General features: G+C 42.8%; 1 protein-coding gene across 3 annotated transcripts in view; it reads left to right on the top strand.

Annotated features, from left to right (window-relative positions):
• The window catches only part of MXRA7 (matrix remodeling associated 7), a 72526-nt gene that overhangs the window by 21902 nt on the left and 28446 nt on the right, over window positions 1-22178 (top strand). For all 3 annotated transcript variants that reach the window (XM_054978733.1, XM_054978734.1, XM_054978735.1), the window contains exon 2: window positions 8761-8821. In XM_054978733.1, the coding sequence (XP_054834708.1) occupies window positions 8761-8821 (61 nt within the window). The remainder of the gene's footprint in view (window positions 1-8760; window positions 8822-22178) is intronic.

Genomic DNA, 22178 nt, shown 5'->3' with positions numbered 1-22178 from the left:
TTATCTGGCCCTTCTCGTTGAAGCAAAGGGCTACCTTTCCCCTGCCTGTATTTCCAGGCTCTGTTCTGTCTCCTTTCCTCTTGCAATGTCTTGCATCAGGCTTGGATCAGAAAGCAGCGCCATAAATGGCAACTTGTTACATACTTCAGTAATATAGCCAAGAGTTATTTTTCAAGCAGTGGCTTCCCATAAACTTCTCTTTCAAAGCTGGGTGTTTGCATTCCCCTTCATGCCCTTCCTCTTGTCTTGGAGGGAGGGGATTGCACAGCTTTTTCTTCCAGCCCTTCTGCTTGAAGTTACAGCTTCACCTTGAAAACTTTAAAATAACATCTGGCAAGCAAGCAGACTTTGTTTCTTGTTTTCATTTGGCATCTTTGCCTGTTGCTGCTAGAATGTGTTTGGTGCTGGTGAGAAAGAAAAAAGAAATGAGCCAAGGCAAGGTCTTGGTTCTTCCTTTTTGGCAAAAAACTTAAAAATAGATTACTGAGCAGTGTCAAGAAAAAGGCTTCTGTTATAGCCAGTATGTGTTCTTCTGCCCATCATTTCTGTCTGTCGTGTTCCCAGGAGCACAGCTGCCAATACTAAACAATGTTCAAAAAAGGCAGGACTTGGCTTTTCCCTTAACTCTTGCTGTAACAGTCAGGTGTCCTTGACCCCAAAATTATCACTGTTTGTCTCCAGTAGAAAACAAAACAAAAATGAAAAGAGCATTGGGCACGAACTGTAATTCCTAAATAATCCCAAAAATGTTTCACAAAATAACATAGATGCAGAGGGGTTAGCCGTGTTAGTCTGTAGTAGCAAAATAAAAAAGAGTCCAGTAGCACCTTTAAGACTAACCAACTTTATTGTAGCATAAACTTTCGAGAATCACAGTTCTCTTCGTCAGATGCATCTGACGAAGAGAACTGTGATTCTCGAAAGCTTATGCTACAATAAAGTTGGTTAGTCTTAAAGGTGCTACTGGACTCTTTTTTGATTTCACAAAATAACAGTGCTTGAATTTTCTTAAGGTGCAGTATTTATGCCACTGCAAGACTTGGTATCCCCCTCTCCCCATACACCATTTTTTAAAAAAGGGAATTGTCCTACAATTTCATCCAGAAATGTTTTTTAATGCATATCTTTTTTAGAGGAGTCAGCTTCCATTCAGGGTCACCTTCCTTTTGAGTATATATGGTAAATAGATCTAACGTTTCTGTATTTATCAATTCCCATCCTATCTTAGTTCTTTCAGATGCAGTTTACTTTATTCCATTCTAACTTGCAGAGAAGCTAAGCTCTTGCAAGGAACTCAGATTTAACAGCTGAACTCTTGCAGAGTTCATTATCAGTAGCACTGACTAGGACACCTCAGTAAAGAAACAATTACCAGATATTATTTCAGAGGACTGAAGAGGCTAAGGCAAGACTGATGGCTTAAGATAAATTGGAGATCTCCATTATGCTTAATTAAAATATCCTTTGTCTGCCTCTCCTTTAAAAATGCTCAAGGCAACTTACAGCCTTCAGAATGAAATATTGTGCTAGTCGGACTCGTGATCCTCTGATCAGCTCCTATTGTTGGCACCATCATTTAGGAGTTGCCGTCTCCCGGAGGCTATGCCTAGGCCTTTTCAGTTGTTGCCTGGCCCCTAACCTTATGGAATGGTCTGCCCTTGTAGGAGAGCACTATCCTTATTCTTTTGAAAAAGGCACAAAACTGGTGTGTTCCAAGGAACATTCTGTTGAAGCTTTTTTAAGGTACAGCAGTGATGCTGATGGCTTTTGAGTCCTGTTGTTTTGGCAGACTGTTTGTTGAATTGTCAGTAGGATTTTTAACTTCTTTGATGCTTCGTGGGTATATTTTTGTAACCCACCTTGGGCTCTTTGAGGGAAAGACAAATGTTCAAAATAAGTAAGTAAATACTGAATGGCTGATTATGAAAGCAGCAGACTAAAAACAGCATTTAAAATAATTCAAAAGTAACATTTGAAGTGGGAGTTGGTCGATCAGAACTATCCAGCTGACAGGCCTATAGCAATGAGGGCTTCTATCCCTGCCTTCCCACTCTGTGGAGCAAAATTTGGCTCCTTCCTCCAACTTAAGCGGCTCTTCCGTCAGAGATCTAGAGAAGTTAGCTGTGTTAGTCTGTAGTAGCAAAACAGAAGAGTCCAGTAGCACTCTTAAGACTAACCAGGGGTCATTTCGTAGAAAAAGAGTGGGAGGAACTCATTAGCATAACTTATTAGCATAACTCATAAGCATATGCTACGCCCTTAACATCACCAGCAGTGTGTCATTAGCATAACTGTTTTGCATATGCCACACCCACTGACATCACCTAACCTGGCTGTTTTGGGCCCAATCTTGACCATTCAGGGCCGAAATTGGGCCCAAAATGGCAAAAAGGGGCTGAAAATAGCTGAAAAGGGGCCCAAAATGGTCAGGATCGGGCCGCTGCTGAGCAGGAGAGTGATCCACCGCCCGTCAGAGGCCCGATCCGGGCCCTTTTGGCCCCAATCCAGGCTGAAACAGGCCCAAAATGGCCGAGAGGTGGGCAGGGCCACCTGACATGTGACCTCTTTGAAGAATTGCCGGAACTCCATTCCCCCTCAAAATGAACCCTGAGACTAACCAACTTTACTGTAGTATAAACTTTCAAGAATCACAATTCTCTTCGTCAAATGCCTTCCTCCGTCAGAGGAAGGCTTCTTGGAGGAAGGCTAAATCCACCACAATGTTTCTAGCACTCTTGAAGAATTCCATACAGACTCATTAGAAACCAAACATCACTGTTGTTAAAAATAACCAAACAGGAGAATCCGGCTCTGTGGTCCATTTTGGGAACTGTGCCTTTTTCACTTGTGCACGTAACCCTCCGGAAAATCGTGCAAAACTCATGGCATGAAGTGTCTTCCTAGCACGATTTCCCAGCATGATCCCCTTTTGTGGCACGATGATGTCAGAAATCATGCCATTCAATGGGATAGTGCCAGGAAATTGCACTAGGAAGACGTTTCATGCCATGAGTTTTGCACAATTTTCTGGAGGGTTAGTGCGTGAGATCTCTAAAACTCCTGCATACATGCTATTTTGGGACAAGGGGCCAGAGTGGTCCTCCTTTGGTATTCAATACTTTCTCTGCATTTTAGTCGGTTCATTGTAGCTTTAAAGTAACCATCCAGATCTCAAGCCTGTGACCACAAGAGCCGTGACTGCGTGTGCCCAGATCAGTTGTGCCTTAGCGTGTAGATTTGGCAGAAAAGGCTGCAAAGTGCAAATGTCTGCAAGGGACTTCTGTGGCTGGAGAAGTACTGAGAGAGTGAGATGGGTGCAAAGAGAGAAAACAAAAACAGCTGTGGATACCCAGGAGCTGACTCAGTAGCCTGGGCAGCTGCTGTGTAAGGAGGCCCCTTTATTAAGCCTCCAGTAAAGTGATCTTTGTCTGTTGCGGCAGCTGTCTAAACTGCCAGTGGATGTGGCAGTCCTCCAGATGCCCCCAGAGAATAAACTGTGCCTCCTCCCCTGGTCAGGAAAGTTTCCATAGCCTTCTTTCCTAAAAGGAAGCCTCCTTCCTTACCATTTGTGGGGATGCCATTCTCCAGGCCACAGCAAATGGTGGGAGAGCACAAGCCCAAAGGTGCCATGGTCCCTGACTCGGAAAAGCTGAGCTGCTGCTCTTTCGCTGCTCCTTCGCCAAGTGGGTCAAGCCTTTCTTTTTTTTTCTAATAGAGTTTTTTCTCCTCTGCTTTCCCCTATCACATACCAGCTTAGAGAAGGGAGACTTGGCATGATAAATCTACAGCACAGAGTTACTTTGTGGGGTTGAGTGGGTCTCGATGCTACATAGCACACCTTGACTGTCAGAGTTTTCTGGCTGGGCGTGAGTATCACAGCCCATGCAGGGGGAAATGTAGGGTTGTGGGTTGCCATTCCCCCACTGAGGGCATGGGATCCTCAGCCCCTGCCCCCTGCCTCTGCTCACCTGGTTGGCAGGCGGGGGGAAGGCACATATGCGACGTGCATGTGAGCCTACCTTCACTCTGGAAACAAGCGTCATTTTCTGGCACAACATGAAAACTAAGGATAACTTGCTAAAAACTGCCTCCAAACACTAAGGAAGCAATTTTTAGTGAATTGCTCCATGGTGTGACCCATAGCTTTCACATAATGCTGGAAATGATACCTCTGGGGGACCTGAAACCCCCAGGGAAGATCAATGTGAGCATAAGAAATCCCCCACCCTGTTTCACTCCCTCTCCCCTCAGGTTGCCAGGTGCCCCCTGGCAACTGGTAGTAGGTGCAGAGGGACAGGCACTTAGCAATTCCCTCCTTGCATGTGCACTCCCATGGTGCACCCTGATGATATCACTTCCTGTGAGACTGGAAGTGACATCATCATGCTAGGGCTGATTCATTAAGAACTGACCCTGAACAATGTTTTATTTAGTTATGTTTTGTATAGATCGCGGCCCTGCTGTGATGCTGTCACTTCCAGTCACACCAGAAGTGATGTCATTGGCTGGTGTGCGGGAGCGCTTGTGAAGCCATCAGCTTGTGTAGGTGACAGTGGGTAATCTCTGAGGCCTGCTTCCTCTACAGATTGGATGAGGAACAAAAACTTTCTAGTTGGATGAAACTACTATGTGCCCTAGTCAGAACATTACAATAACAACCTCTGTGTATGGAGACAGCATTTCTCTGATATGGTGTATCCCCTTATTGTGCAGAAGGACCAAGCCAAGCCATCTTGTCTCTGGCATTCTTTCCAGGACTCTGCATAAGCGAATCCCAGCTCGTTGGGTCATTCTTCCTCTTCCCCCAAATATGGGCTGGGAAAAAGATGAATGAGGAGGCTAAGACAGCTTCCATTTTTGGAAGCATGGTCTAAAATAGTTGTGTGTAGGAGGTGGCAATGCAGGGCGTGTGTCTGGTTGGTGAGTCAGGGAGCAGGGAATGCAAGAAGCAACTGAAAAAGCAGATGAATAATGCACATTCTCCACTGGTGACACCATTTGTCCAGGATACAGCATTTTCTTTTACTTTTTCTCAACTAAGTTAGAGTTTCCTGGACCTTTCCTGGAGGAAGGCAGCTCCTGTTTAGCATCTCTCTCCACATTCTTGATAAAGGCATACTCCTTATGCCTGTATTTGCTTCCTTTGTCTCTTCTCCATCTTGACTTTGTCTCCCTAATAGAGGTTGGCAGCCTCCTGTGGCTCTTCCTCTCTCTGCCCTCACTGTCCTTTACAAAGAGAGCAAATCATAGCAGCTGTAAAGCCCTGTCCCATTGAATCAAACATGGGAGATTAGACGAGCTGGTGACAGGTCCACACACCATCTGCAATCTGACTGGCTGTTCCACTCCTCTCCAGGGATATGGAGACACGGAGAGAGAATGTGTGGTACTTGCTGCCTTGTTGTTACGCATTCCTGCACCTAAGTACTAATGAAAAAGTAAGTGTGTGTATTTGTGTGTGTGTGGGGGGTTAATTTTGCCTGTGTGTGCAAGAGGGGATTATCTGATTGGCTTAGAGTGCTTCCAAGCATCAACTCTTCAGTGATGTCACTGCAATCTTGTAAGTGAAACAGAAAGTATCTCACAGGGAAACCTTGCAATATACATTCAATTTGATTTGGTGCCCTCCACCCCCCCCCCCTTCCCAAATTCTGGGATTTGCAGTAGAATTGCCAACAACCTGAAGGAAAAAAGGCTCTAGTCTACACCTTTAGCAGAAGTTTAATATGAAGTTATTTACTAGATGACATTTACATCTATGCCATGAAAAGTTTCATTTGCCCATTCCCACACATTAAGCTTTTATTAAACTAACAAAACGTTTTTCTCCCGGCCAGCTGGCAACCCCCATTTGCAGTTTGCCAAGTGTGCTGAAAATGCTGTTAAGCTTCCCTAGACCCCTCACAGAACTGCAGTCCCCTAGGAGAGTGAATAATGATTAAACCAGCTTTAGTCTGTTGTATAGATATGCCTTATACAGTGAAGTACTCGATAGCTGATATTCAGCTCTTGATTTTTCTAGCTAAGGGGTTAGCGCTCTGCTCAAAACACTGAGGTGGCCTGCCACTCGCCTGAAAACGCTGGAAAAAAGCAATATCTGGAAAGGAAGGACGGCCTGGCCTGCCATGAATGTCACAACAGAACTAAAGTGGTGGCATGCTTATGATTCTCTTCCCCTTTCCTCCTTGAGTTAGAAAAAATAGCATTTAATGCCCCCTCAGAGGTACCCCATGTAGTTGGTGCCTGCCCCAGGAGCCATAGCATTCTTATAGGACATTAGGACAATCCTGAGCAGAGTTACACCCTTTTATGCCAGTTGACTTCAAATGGCCTAGAAAGGTATAACTCTGTTTAGGACTGCACTATTAAAAACCTATGGACTCATACTTTAACCACATTTCAAATAGGGAGAGAAGTATCAAACAACAACATAGCCTCCTCTGGGATTCTACAGGCTTTCAAGGAGGCGTGCTGTGGAAGGAATTTTTGTTTTAAATCTTGTCACAGCTAATCTTCCCTTCTTGAGAAGGTAAGGATGGCCCAGAAGCAGCTGTGGAATGGAAAAGGTCAAGAGAAAACTGAATTCCAGCAGTCTTTTGCCTTCCTTCCCTCTCTGAGGAATTACATCGGCCATTCCTTTCTAAAAAACCTTCTTCACTTTGCTGGTCATATTCAGAGAACATCTGCCGACAACTTCTCTCACAAAGATATAAAATAGTTTCAGATGTAATTGCCATTAGTGCTGTTCTTATCCCACTAGTCATGTGAGAATATTTTTGCTGCTGAAAACAGGTTTGGGAAGAGTTCTTCTTGCATACTCAACTCCCAAATCACCAACAATCTGTGTAGCAGTCAGCTTTGCCTGCTCTCACGTAAGGCTGTCTTTGACTATTGGTGAATCTAGCCTAGAGTTGTCTGCTCTCGGGCTGCTTCCACATGGATGCTTTGCTTTGACATCGGCATGGTTTTCTGGCATAATAACATATAATGTCCTCTGTTTGTCCAGCTTCTGTGTCACCCTCTGTCCTTTTAGGAAAGATCACAGTCAAAATGCCTTTGCTTGCTGCATGGAAAGGAAGCTGTGAGTTTTTGCAGCTCCTGCCCACATCACTGCCATCTTTCTTGTTTGCCCACCACAGTTGCCATCTCCTTTATACCATAAGAGGGCTTTTTAAAAAAAGAGTAATTAATATGTTAGCAATATGTCAATTAGTGATTTGTTAGAATGCTTGATAAAGCCTTCCTGTGGGTGCAGGTGAAGGAAGTGGTGGCTATCAGCGATTGAGGCAAGAAAAGTGCAGGGAAAACTGCTGTGTGTATGCTCTGTTGCCAGTGCAAATACAGAGGCATCAGACATTTGCACTGGCAAAGGAAGGAACATGAGAAATTATCACTGTGTGGAAGCAACCACGCTGTGGCTGTCTAAGGACTCAGGCAAAGGTTTGTTCTCAGCAGGACTGTATTAACCCATGGCCAAGCCCCCTAGGCTTTCAGGTATTTCGGGCCCCCTCTGGCACTTCAATCTTTCACTGCAGCCTGACCCTGATACAGTAGGTATTAGACCGCAGTATATAGCCCTATATTCATTTTGAGGGTCTCCTGAAGAATTCTCTTCACAATTTTTAAAGTATTTTTATTGCGCAAGTAGAACTCTTCAGGAAAGCACGTTTTGGGGATATACTTGTTCAATACTGTAATATTTTGAAGTGAATAAAATTAAAATATATAATTTATGGATAATTGTTTTAATATAAGAGACAATTTGTCTCACTTCAATAAGGAAGCAGTTAATTATCTTATTAATAGAGGTTATATAAGAGAATCAATTAGTTGTAATTTATGTGGGGGGTGTGCCTCAACAAAAGGGGCACACCTTCAAGGCCTCTAGGTTTCGGCCTAGTCAGCCTTATGAATAATACGGCCCTGGTTCCCAGCTCTACTACTAAGATTCTTCCATGACAGAAGTTGCTGAGGAGTCTCTGTGTATGCACGTTATGTTCATGGCCCCTACCTTTGCGCCTCTAAATTAGAAGCGTCTGAGTCATGGCATTTCCTATAAGCAATTTCATATATTATCTCTAATACTTAGTAGGGATTCCCAGGTACAAAATGTATGAGAACTCTGTTGTGGAGGATGCCTGGTGAAAGCAACCACATGCAAGAACCAGGCAGGGAGGACCAGTATGAGATCTTATGCTGATACAGGACTGCTAGTACCACCATAAGCTATGGGTTTTTTTAATGGTGTCCTTGGAACAGTGGCAAAAGAGACAGAAGCAATGCAGAATTTTTCAAAAGAGGAAGGCCCAGGCTCAGGTCTGTACTGAAGCTTTGCTGTCAGCCCTCAACTTTAATTCTAAAGTGCTTGGAGAAATACTGCAACTGCTCAGCGATGAGGGAAGCACTTGTCATATTTATTGCATAATGTGGTTTCAGATATCATTCTGTCTGCTCTTAAATAAAGGACATGGATAAAACAAGGAGAGGGTGGCGTTAAGAGGAAGTTGAAGAAGGAAGGGCAAAATTACACGCCTAAGACCAACAAGAATCGCTTGATCCTCACTGTAGCAAACCCTGGGGGACATGTTGAGCACTTGAATGGCCTCACTTCTGCTGTGTGGAGGGAAATAGAAGTGAATGAGTGATTTACTTGATTTTGAGGCTTTATGCCTTCTGATATGCAGTGGTTTGTCTTGTTTTACAAGGAGCCTTGCAACCAGTAACTTTACAGCAATCCTGTGTTTAATTCTCCTGTTGCAGGAGGAAGACCAAGAATCAGAAACTGAGAAACTGGTGGAAAGGGAACCCGAGTCTGAAGATGGTAAGTTCTGGGCTGCGTCATGATTGGCAGGAGAAATTTCAGAGATGGAAGCCTTCACCGGTGATGCAAAAAAATATCTTCCATGAATGCAGTTAATGAAAAGAGCCATTTTAAAAATCAAATGCACATTGATTTACAGATGCAAGGAGATGCAAGAACCTATTGTGAAAACAGCATTAGCGCTAAATTTGATCTAAATTTGAAGAAAGCACAAGAACTTTTTTTAAAGTGTGACTGGCAAAAAGAATCCTATGCTCAAATACACAGTGATAGTGTCAGAGTTAGTCTTGCCAGTTCCAGCTGGGGAAATGCCTGGAGATTTGGGGACAGTACCTGGAGAAGGGGGAGTTTGGAGAGGGGAGAGACTTCAGTGGTAATATGGTGCCATCAAGTCCACTTCCCAAAGCTGTCGTTTCCTCTGGGGAAATTGTTCTGGAGATCAGTTGCAATGCTGAGAGAACTCCAGGCCTTAGTTTGAGGTTGGTAACCATAGTCAGAATCCTCCATGACCAATGAGGAAAGGGATATGGGGGTTGTGATGGGAAGCTCAGTGAGATTATCAATTCTGTGTGGTCACAGGAAAAAAATGCAACTTCTGTGGCTGTCAGGGGATTGAAAATAAAACAGCCAGCAGATCTGTGATGTGGCCTCAGTTAGAACTCCATGTACAGTTCTGGTCTCCACATCTCAAAAATAATTGTAAATCCAGGAAAATGCAGAAATGTAATTATATTTATCAAGAGCAGGGGTCATTTCGTAGAAAAAGAGCGGGAGGAACTCACTAGCATAACTCATTAGCATATGCCATGCCCCTTGCCATCGCTGGAAGTGTGTCATTGGCATAACTGATTTGCATATGCCACACCCCCTGGTATCACCTATCCTGGGTGTTTTGGACCCAATCCTGGCCCTTCAGGGCCGAAATTGGACCCAAAATGGCAAAAAGGGGCTGAAAATGGCCACTGCTGAGTGAGAGAGTGATCCACCACCTGTCAGAGGCCCGATCCAGCCTCTTATCTGGTGGGTGGGGCCACCTGACATGTGACCTCTTTGGGGAACTGCCGGAACTGCATTCCTGCACGTTCCCCCTCGAAATGAGAGTCTGCAAAGCATGAGGGAGCAATTAGAAAGTTTCTCAGTGGCAAACCTCTACTGTATTGCCACTGTATTAAAAGAAAACCAGAAACGCTACCAAGAAATCAGTGAAGTTGTTGCACAAAAAGTGCTCTTTCCCTTTGCCCCTTCCAATCTTCTGAGCAAAAGAGAGATGAGACAGACAAGGGCTGTTGTAACAGAGTATATTTGCAAATATAGGGTACCAGCTTACAAAATGAGCTTAGAATGTACCACAGAACAAAGGAGCACATGCTTCTTTTAAGGGCTTGTGACATCATTTTGGAGAAACGAAAGTCACATTCAGAATAAGGCACCTGATCACTTTTATACCTTTACATTGGACTATTGTCCACCTTTCGGTCTCGCGACAACATCATGTACCATCCTTTCTTGGTCTCCATAGCAGCATCTTCCTTCATTCCACAACTGGTTACTTTTCTACACAAACTCTCTTCTCCAAAAAGGGGGAAGGGGTGGAACTCATAATTCTCCCTTTGTTTCTAGCTTTGCCCTGTTCATATACCCACAGGAATGTCCAGTTATCTGTCTTCAAGGATAGACATTCTCTCTTTCCATGTACAGCTAGGGAGAAGAGGGGGGGGGGTGGCTAAAGACAGAGACCAGTTACTTTAAAACATAAAGAATCCATCTTATGCTTCTTGCTAGCTTACTATTATTGCTATGATTAATCCATAGTCTTTACTAATATTTGCTAATCCCACAAATCCCCCCTTTGTTTCTCTTGAGATTCCTTATCACAAGTGAAACATTCTATATTATTAAGACACTTATACATAGACACATGTGTTCTATATACTGGTGAACAAATTCTGTATCGGGTACCAATATTTTACGAGACAGTATAAATTATATACAAGAGAATATAATTACAATATGTAAGCATTGCCCAAAAATTCAATATCAATCCCTAATAGACATACAAGACAATATATATAGATAAAAGGCAACATCATAAATAGACATTAACAATTAGCCACAAAGGTGGTGCTAATCTGAAGGGCTAATAGTTCAAATAGTTCATCTGGGATGACTTCGCTTATGGTTAGGATTTTAATCAGGTACTGCTGTTCCTCCAGGAGCCAGGTATTGTTCTTTCCAACATGGAAAACATTTATATCTTGTAGTATCATACTATTCTTTGGCTATAGGGAAAGAAGACCAACATAAAATGAAGATGTAGCTCAACTTGTGCATTCCTAAGCATAGATACTAAGGAGTGTAGGTAGGCAGGCAGGATAATACACAGTGCCATCTATTTGAACTCTTCAGAGCTTTCAATAGACTTTCCAGTCATGGATTCCATCTAGCAAAAGAGACAGGTCACTTTTTTTTCAATCTAACGAGCTGTATCTGTAAAACCAATCACACAGTAAAACATTTTACAGGGGATTTTTGTTTTGTCCTCCCCTGCCCCCAACTTATGATGTAGCTGAAGTGATTGATAAAGATCTCCAGTGTTTAAGATCAGAACTTGATATATTTTATACTCAGACCTCTCCTATGACCCAGTAAAGAGGAGAGTCCAGGGAGCTGTCGCTTGCCATTTCTTTTTTCGCAACAGAGGAGCAGAAACACAGAGGGAGGAGGAAGAATGCGACAGGCCAAGCATTCCCTTCTCTGTCCATCAGAGCTCTACAAACTGTGTGTGAGCTGGAGAGCCTGAGCTCTGCGGAAGGACTAGGGCAAAGCTGTCACTTCCTATAAATATGGCTTCTGGTGAAGCAGGCCAGGGCACAGCACTGCCACATCCCTCTCAGGGGAAGGCAAAGGATTAGCTGCCTGCCCCCAAGCAGCTGAGACTCCAAGCAGGCTGCTTCCTCCTCCTGATTACTGAGCCGTTAATTCTTTCAGCAGAGATGCAAAGCAGGAATAGAACAAAAGGCAGGACTACTGGTGGCATTTTTCAGTGAAACGCGGCAATCCTCCATGCATTCTGTGTTAGAAGGCCAGTGTAATAGGGGAGCAGAGAGCCTTAGGTTGAGTTAGGATGCTATTGACTTAAACTGGGCACTTGCCAAGCCTGGAAGTTAATGGCCGAGTGGATGAATAATCAGCTGCCAAACCAAAACTGCCCTTAATTTTGTAAGATGGTATGCAGTAGACAGGCAGTGGGCGCACTTACGAGATTCTTCCTATTATCCTGTATCCCTTTTGTTCTCAGACAGGATTTTCACACAGTAGTCATCCAAGCTCAATTGAAAAACAGACTTTGGGGATACTGTCACGTCTTAATGAACTAGAATAAGGAAATCCCTATGAAGATTTTCTAACCGATTCTAGTTTTGCTCATATTACTTTACAGAAGGCTTCAGCACCTAGTTACTGTGTGAAGTATTTTATGTGGGTTCTTATTAAAAACAAACAAAAAAGCAACAGTAGGCTACCAAAAACAAAAACCCTGTATCCCCAAATACCCGCACTAGGCATCTCAGTAAAATCTCAGTTTTCCTTTAATTTAAAATTAAGTTTTAATCCTCACAGTTTCAAAGAAAACATTGCAATGTAGGGATGTGCACCTAAACAAATGGTATGTTTCAGATTTGGATTTTGGAAAAGTCCTAAATACTAATATTCAGGGGTATTTGGGTCCCCCAATACTGGTCCAGGATTCATGTTCTCTCCCCCACCCCTCTTTCTTTGAGATTCCAGAATTATTTTGGTGTTCCATTATTCTCTATGTGGGATATTTTTCAGGTGGACTGGAGTGGTTGTTTTTCAAGCTAATGAAAGACTACGAATAGCCTTGATAGCTAAATTAAATTTCCCAGAATTGCAGAAGACATAGTGCTGTCTGTCCACTGAGGATCTCCCAAATTCCAAGTAAATTGGACCAAGGGATCCAATTCTATGTTCCCCGAACAAGGTGCCACCAGCTACCCTACTCATCTCCATTGTTTCCTATGAGAAAAAAAATTAAAAGAAACCAACAGCCAAACACACAACAGCATCACTGGCCAAAAACCTCCAAATGCAATAGAACCAACAATCCCAACAAACCAGAGAATCTAAGCAGAGCTGTGGGCCAATGTGTGTGTGTGTGGTGGGGGGGGGGAGATATTTGTGAATTTCCTGCATTGTGCAGGGGGTTGGACTAGATGACCCTAGAGGTACCTTCCAACCCTATGATTCTATGATTCTAACCAATGTCAAACCAGAGAATCCCAGCAGAGCTCAAGGCCAATGTGGAAAGCCCAGTAGAACCAACAGTCCATCACTGGTGCCATCTACTTTCCTAATATATCTTGTTCCAGTGGTATTTCTTTTCTTTATGAGAGTAGCAAGAACAACTTTTTGCGCCGTGTTTCTTTTTTGCGCATAAGTATTTTCCACTAACATCTAATCCCATTGCCTGGGAGAGCTGCCTCCATCACCCAGCCCTTTCCTTGCCCATAAAACTTGTAAAGTTGAAGAAAACAAAGCCTGGGAGCCTTAAAATGCCAGCTCCAAATATTTTCAGATATTCATGAATATTTCCAGAACTTCTCAGGAATCAATATCCATTATTCCCAACTCACCCTAAATATTCTGTGCCAAGTCTGGAACGGATCTCTGGAGTGGTTTATCTGGGGTTCTGTTTAAGTAATTAGTCAATCAGTTGATTAGAAAATGATTAATTGACTAATTTGGGAGGATAACGCAAAAGCTTCATCCAACACAGATGGTGACATACAAAACATACATATACTTGTGGGCACATAACACACACACATATTTTATGTAATGATCCAACTATGGTAACTTGGTATCATGTATCTAGGGTTGCTAACTTTTTAATTGGTCTCTATAGTTGGGCTTTGAACAGTGGTTTGGTGATCACATTTATCTCCATTCCATGAATAACCTTGCAAATCAATCAGACCGGTGTTCCCTCCCCCACCAGGTCAATTGGCAACCTAAGCCTATTATCTTTTCCCTGTGTTACCGAGGAGTCACTACGGGGTGGGCTGTTTCAGAATCCTTTATAAAATCACTTGAGGGGGGATCACAGATGCTGGCTTGCAGAAGAACTGTCAAACAGCTGTTTACAGTTTTTCTTGTAGTTGCATTAATTGGAAGAAGATTTATTGACTTACTTAGCACACATTAGTATCCCACCCTTCTGCTAAGGAGCTTAGGAGGATATACATAGGGGCTAACTTGTGCTATCCTGAGCCTGCCCCTTTGATGTAAGTTAGGCTGAGAGAGTATGACTTGTCCAAGACCAGAGAGTGACCTTTACAACAGACCAGGAGCTGACTGCCAGGATTCCCCAGTCCAAGGCCAACCGGCTGCACTGTCATCTGAATGTGCAAGCACTCCCCTGACCTGTACATCACTGCCCATTCCTTGCTGTGCCTGTTTTGCACAAAGGGAAGAAGAGCACAGATGGGAGCTGTATCTTTCTTGTCCCAGTTCCTTGCTGTCCCCTTGAGGCCCCATGCACAGCCACAATCCTATTGGCTCAGGAGGATTATGAGTATAATACTTATAGATCATCTTTAATCCTTGCACATCGTGGGCACAGGGGAGGCTGAGCATTATTCCTGTTTGCTAGAGAAAAAAGAAAACCGAAGAGCAGTGTACATAAAATTTGCTGAAGCTCAAAACAGAAAGCCACTAACAGAAACTAGGAGGAACCACCTGTCTTTACTAATCTTGATCGTCTGCGTTTAACAACATTTTTACATCAGAAACTAAGTACATGCGCTTCCCCCCTCCCCCCAGTTTGTTTTTATCTTCATGCCAAGAAGTTTCATCTGGTTTATTTTTGTGTATTGGGCTGTTATTAAAGGCACAGGAGCAGAGACAAGGTAGCACACCTAAAAAGATGCCTAACAGGCGCACTAGAGAGTCAATCGGTTAGAAGGCTCTTGTGCCTTAATAACAGGATGATGTCAGCAGCAGTTGCACCTTGCAGAGCAATTACAAGGAATGATCTCCAGAAGTACGTTCTTTAGAGTTTCCAGATGCAAGAGGAAGGAGGGTGCCTGTGCTTTTAACCATGTCTCTGTATAAAGGTACAGCACAAAGGGGGAATCCAGCTGTTGAACATTCAACCTTCAATAGTAAGGCAACTATTAAAGGCACTGAAGCCCTCTCAAAAGACAAAAATTGCCAACCCTTATATAACCCAGTAGAACCTCAGCTACATAAATCCATGATGACAATATCCTTTAATCTTGTGGCCTTCATAAAGTCCAGTCAGTGTTGAAGATACTCCAAAGATAGCAGACTTTTAAAAAATATCTATTTTAGCAACACAGTGCTATAACCAAATGTATAAGTGAAATGCTGTGTATATAGCAACCTTTCTAATTACAGTTTTTTCAGCACCTTTCAGAAAAAGTAATTGAATCAGCATCAAATCCTATCGGGTAGTGCCCAGTAAAATGCAAAACAAGCTCTTAAAGACATGCAGAATGAACACCTGTCCTCGTGTAACGTTATGGAGTGGGTCTTTCCTACTGCTACTGAGTACTTGCAGTTCTTCCTTTCGGTCTGGGCCTGCAAACAAATAATCAGAAATCTCAGTCAAGATCCAGGTTGCAGACTTTCTGTAGTTGGCTGACTGGAAGAGTTTGCAGTAGATATAATATAGGAACAACTTTATTAACTGTGTGTGTGTTCCATGACCTCCTGTGTGCAGACTGGTTGGAGCCATTCTCTCAATCTTCAACTCCCATTCCCTTTTTTATGAGGAAATAAAATGATAGCTATCTACTTGAAATGGATAGCAATACTGGTTACACCTAGACAAATAATATTACTGAGACAGACTGTGTGGGAGGCACCCATTGTGGGGGAGATGAACCTTTTAAGAGCAACGTAGTCGATAGTGAAGCAGAGCTCTTGTGGAAGATGGTAGAACTATTCTTGTTTGATAAGGCTCAGATTGGCAATGTGGTGGCAAGAAGCAAAAGATGACAAGGCTTCTGTACCTTAATAATTGTGTAGACGAGGGAGGTTTGCGGCTGCTGTTTTGCAGGTATGAGAAAAAGTGCACTTCCTGAAATGTCGGCTGTTTCTACATGTCCTTAAAGGGATGGTCCACTCACTGAAAGCTGGCGGCTTTTCTCCTTCACATGTTTCCAATTTCAAAGTGGTAGCAGGTTGTTTGGATTCTGTTTTTCCTGCAATTTCCCACATTTTCCTGCGTCCCTAAAAAAGCTGGAAAAAACAGAAGCCAAATAGCCTGCTACCGGTTTGAAATTGGAGACGTGTGGAATGAAGGAGAAAAGCCGCCAGCGTTTGGTGAGTGGGCTGTCCCTTTAAGGACGTGGGGAAATGTCCATCGTCTCTTACACAGCAGTTATGTGTACTGCTGTTTTTAAGTAATCTGTATTATAGATATTTTATTTGTTTTTATGCTACCCTGTTTTATCCTGTCATTATGATATTTGTTGTGCTCCGCTCTGAGCCTGCTTGCGGGGAGAGTGGATTATAAATATAATTAATTAAACAAATAAAGAATCCTGTCCTCCATTGCATCTGGTTGTCCTATGGGCGGGGTAGTCAGTCAATGGTTTATTTGCTTTTAAACTAAAGGTCATTGTAAACTAGGTGTGGTATATGCATACATATGAACACACACACACTGCTAACTGAGAAAGAACATCAGGATGAGTCTTTAGTGACGATCTTACTTTGATTACTGGACCTCTGTATTAAAGAGGAAGATTATGACCCGCCGAAGACTGGTGCAGTGGTTCCTTGGGTACTCTGGTAGTGAGGGCAGAGACTCTGTAAGGCTTCAGTCACTTGAGCAAATCTTTGCTTACTAGATGCTGGCATTGCACATGTACTGGCTGCTGTTCTCCTCCCTCCATGCCTTGAAGGAAAGTGTTTAATAATTCAGGCCTATTAAGGGGCTAGGTAAGGCCAAGGAAGCTAAGGCCTCCAGCAGAACCATGTGGCCTTTCATTGTTAGCCTGCAAATTTCGTGCTTTCCTAATGCATTGTGTTCCCATGCACATATTGTGCCTGCAGCACCCCATGTTCTAAGCTTCTGTCCATTGCAAATGGATGCCTCTGCCTGCGCCTCCTTACCACTATGAAGAATAGCCCTTTTATTACAGTCCTTTGAGGGGGGAGGTAACTTTTTTTCCAATTAGACATTGAGTAGGAGTTTCTGCCAACTTTCAACACTAGAGGTCTTTCTTCCTCAGCTTTGGGCTTTCCGCAGGTCCATTTCAGTGTACCTGGTTGAATATGCAGTATGGTGTCAAAAACTTATTTCTGTTTTTCACACTTGTACCCCCCATTCTTCCTCAAAGGACCCCAGGCAGCATTCATATTGTTACACAATCCCCATTTCCTCAAGTGGCAAGAAGTTCCAGGAGCAATGCTACCTCTGTTGATTCCCTTTGGATGAAAGAGCGCTGGGGACTTATTGTTTTGAACCAAAGAGGCACTCCTACAGGGCAGTGGGCCCTCTAGCCCACATCAGATTATGAGAGAAGTGTTTCAGTCAACACACAGCTCTGTCTTTTTTTCAAACTCACACACGTTCCTGCCTTCTGCTAACACCTTCTCCAAGACTTCATGGGTGCTTAACAGAGCTAACGAGAGACCATCTCCTAACACATAGTACCCATTGAAAAAAAATCAGTCATTCTGAGCAGTTTCCTAACAAATGAAGGATCATCTATAGCATTATTCTCTCCCTCACCCGTTTAATTCTCACAACTTTTTATGAAGCAAGGCCATCCGATAACATTTCTGACTGGCCAAGTATTTGAACCCAGAGCTCCCAGTCTAAACTCTGTACACCATACCACACTGGCTGTCAGTAAAAAAAATCATGCTTTTGAGCTTACAAAATGCTTGACAAGGTACAAGGAAGTTGCCATCAAAATACTCCTTCCCCCTTTCAGTGGAAAGGTATATAAAAAAAGCATTGTTAATCAGTCACTGTGGTGGGAGAGAGTACCCTGAAATCATAGCTGACTTATGGCGACCCCTGGTGGGGTTTTCATGGCAAGAGACTAACAGAGGTGGTTTACCATTGCCTGCCTCTGCAACCCTGGTCTTCTTTGGAGGTCTCCCATCTAATTACTAACCAAGGCTGACCCTGCTTAGCTTCTAAGATCTGATGAGATCAGGATCACCTGGGCTATCCAGGTCAGGGCACAATCAGTCACTGTAAGTGTAGGAAAAAGAAATGAATTCAGACAGGGTTTTTTTTAATGCTGGTGGATGGCTGGTGCTCTCCTGCTAGGCTGCTGCTTCACCACCATTCCCCCTCTCCCACAGGAACCAGTAGAGAGATGTATGCCTGCACATAGAGACATCTACTTCAGGGAACAGTAAAATTGAATCCCTTTGTTCAATCTGCTCAAATTTTAGGGGGTCCCTAGATTAGAGGGAGGATTGTGTTCTGTGCAAAATCAGTGCCATTATCTTCATAATCAGCTGCCCCAGACGTTCAAATATATTCTCCATTGAAAATAACGGTGCCAAAACTCCAGTACCTGAAAAACCACATGAACTTGAGTCCCAAACTGGTAATGTCATGCACAAAAATCAGCGATTGCGGTAAAATCTCAATCCTGGATCTGAAATTATAACAATTTTTTTTTCAGAGCACACTACTATTAGCCAGTGTGTGAGAAAGGGATTCTGAACTAGATGAACCACTGGTCTGATCCAGCAGGGCACCTTTGTACGTTCTTAATGCAAAGATATCTAGAGCTCTTTTTCCTTAAATGAAAATGAATTGCAATTGCTTCCTTGAGCATTCCCTTGGAAGCAAAACGAAATCCAGTAATTTGGAATTTTCTGCATATGATGGTGTCTGAACTAACCCAAATGCAGAACAACAAATCTTTTCTTACTACTTTCCCATCCTTGATGGATCATGAGGCCCGGTTTTCTTTTATGATATAAATCACTGGGATAACTTCTGATGTACATGAATGGCTGTTTGAATCAGTCTCCCTAGCATTTATTGAGGAACTCCAGGATCAGTGACCCATTACAGCCCCTTTTCAAGATATCTGTTAGTGTGTGAGAATTAAATGAGCTAAATTTCTATTTGTTTCCAGTTGATCAGGCATGTTTGCCTGCCAGGGAAGAGCATTGGCTTTTCCATGAAGGGAAATGAGACTTTACAGAAGTGAATTTTTTGATGCTCCTGAGCCAAGACTTCAGTGTTTAGGGCATTTGCGGTTGCTGGCTGTAAAGACATCTGGGATGTGGGAAAGGAATGAATTTGTACGGTGCTGCTTTTCAGTGCTACAGACCAGCTATTGTACCTGTCCATTTCAGCCCTTGATTTAGGATCTTGTTCCTGGAAATGTTGTTGAAATCTAAATGAAAGTGCTGACAAATTGGGCTTTTAAATATCTACAACTAAAAATAAGGGATGTTGGAATAAGAGGGTGGATTTCCTCCAGCAGAGCCCTAGCAACTCTTAATGGCCCCCTGACCCAGGCTATAGGTTTATACATAGTTTGCAAGATAATTTGAAAAATGTTGCACTGTTTTTGGCCTTAGGAATTTCTGAATGGCAGTGCAACAAAAACTGGAGTATTGCAAAGTGCTCTACTTGGGGTATCTCTGAAGACTGTCCAGAAACTGTGGCTAGTACAGAATGCTGTGGCTGCTGCCCCTCAGCCCAGTTCAAGGTGTTGGTTTTGTACTAGAGTATCTGAAGAACTTTTTTCTTCCATATGTTCCTGTCTGGGAGTTTAGTTCACAGGGAGAGGACCTCCTGACTGTCCCATTGACCAAAGAAGCTCATCTGAGGGAAGGCCTTTTCGGCGGCAGCATCACAATTATAAAACAACCTAGCCCCATCCCTTCCAATCTTTAGGAGGCAACTGAAAACAGTTTTATTCAGAACTATATTTGATTAGCTTGATATTTATTGATAGCTTTAGATTGTGATTTTAAAGCGAGAGTTTTAAATATGTATTTTAACCTGTTGTAAGCTGCCATTAATGTCATATGGTAGAAAGCAGACTTGAGCATGGGAGTTTGTTTTGTTTTTATGATTAATTCTAAAAGGGACTGTTTCGTTATTGGGTTAATTTGTATGGTTTTATTTAGTTATGTTTCTTTTGCTATTGTTTAGTTTTCATAATTCTATTTAGTTATGTCCCATTGGTTTCAATAAAAGTGCCTTCCCCCTTTCTTGGGTCTGTATATTCCTTGTTTTCTATCTGAACTAGAGAAATATCAGGAGGGTTGTGGTATTCCACTAGGTCATCTACACCGCCAAATATCAGACAGACAGAATATACCCCCCCCCCTTTTTTTTTTGAGGCAATGAAATGAGAGCCAGTTTGGTGTAGCGGTTAAGAGCGGGGGACTCTAATCTGGAGAGCCAGGTTTGATTCCCCACTCCTCCACTTGAAGCCATCTGGGTGACCTTGGGCTAGTCAAGGCTCTCTGGAGCTTTCTCAGCCCCACCCACCTCACAGGGTGGTTATTGTTGTGGGGATAATAATGACATACTTTGTAAACCGCTCTGAGTGGGCATTAAGTTGTCCTGAAGGGCGGTATATAAATCAAATGTTGTTGTTGTTATTATTATGTTTAACATGAAAGTCCATAGAATTGGTAGGAATAAGAAACTGTAATACATAAGCTGCTTGAGGAATTGGCATTGAAGCCACTTAGTTTGAAGAATGGTGGCTTGAGCTTGCAGGGGGAACTTCCAGTGCCAGGCAGACTGTTGGCTGCTTCTGCTTTTTCAAAATCACCCTCCTCCCCCATCTGCCCCCACCATGTTGCACATTCTTTCCAGAAGATGCCGTGCCAGTCGTGATGTGCCATGTTTGTGCACACATTTCAGATAAGATATCGTAATGTGTGTATGAAATATATATAATTTTAATTACTGACTGTGTGTGATTAAATAAAATTAAAGTGTTGTGAATCAGTTACACTTGGAACACTCAGACATACAACACAGACTGTGTTACACAAGACAGACAAATCCCAAATTAATTGTATTTCCCAAATAAACACAGCAGCTTCAGTGGTAGTGGGAGGGGATACAGTTAAGGGTTTGGTAGGAGGAGGACGCTGAGGCAACACACAATCACAGCAAGTCACACACTGAAACAAAAAACTAATGAAGCAGATAAGACTGGGGGGGGGGGTTAAATAAAAAATTGGGCTCCAAAGAAACAAAAGTGGCATAAGGAAGCCAGAAGGCAAACCACAAAACAAATAATAATGCAGGGAAGAAGCGGGGGAGGCAAGCCCTAAGTAAAAAAATGCTTCAGAAAGAATTAGAAAACACACAAAAACAGAAATTATATTTCAAAAGAAAGCTGGGAATGTAAGAAAGGAATAAAAAGTATAAAGTAGTCAGTTATGTATTCTGCACATGTATGTTACACCAGTGGATTTTAAAGGTGATTTTTTTTTCTCTTCTAGGGTGCTTGGATGGTCCGATTTGGGGATAGAACATGGTGGGGGGCAGAGATGTGATAGGGCTTTATGCATCACTTTGGGGGAGGCCACCAACAGCTACTGCAACATCTTTAAATTTATATCCTTATTAGATAATGAATAAATGAGTTGGATAAAGCAACATTGTTCTTTCCTGCCCTTCCACTTAGCTGCCTGTTGTCATACCAATGAACCACGTTTTGTCATTAATGGAACAAACCTAGTGAGGCTTGATTTATACAAGCCACCTCCCTCCTCCTCTAAATGTAGCTCAGCAATTGGAGACTACATGATTTACAATGAGTCGCACAATTTGTTGTTTTGTCTGAGTCAGATGAATAAAAAGCTATGGTTGTTACTTTGTCTACACAAACCAAGATTTCAGGTGGTTTGTAGGCAAGGAAACGAAGTGCAGCATTTCTTCCATCTGATTCTTATGAAATAACAACATCTTGGTTTGTTACGAATCACAAAGTCTTCAATTCCTATACTATGCATGCAAGGAGGGGAGTTTGTAAATCCAAGGACCTCCCAGGCTCATTGTTGTAATTCCTGATTGCAGCACCTGTCAGCATTAGATACAGGCTACTCAACATGACTCTTCCCGTTTGGGCTCAGACTGCCCAGTTAGCTGTTGGGGTCCAGAAAGCATCCTTTATCACTAGGCAGCCTCCTGATGCTTGCTTGCCTCCTTCTTGCCTGTTCTCTCTCCCAAAGACAAAAGCTGCCTGTAGTGTTAGTAGTATAACCCTGCAACAGCCTACAGCACAGAATATATATCGTTCGTGTCATTTGACTGGTCTGTGTTCTTCCAAATGAGATGCAAATTGCTGAAGGT

The sequence above is a fragment of the Eublepharis macularius genome, chromosome 4, assembly GCF_028583425.1.
Source record: "Eublepharis macularius isolate TG4126 chromosome 4, MPM_Emac_v1.0, whole genome shotgun sequence".
Lineage (NCBI taxonomy): Eukaryota > Metazoa > Chordata > Lepidosauria > Squamata > Eublepharidae > Eublepharis > Eublepharis macularius.
This window is presented reverse-complemented; position numbering and strand designations above follow the sequence as displayed.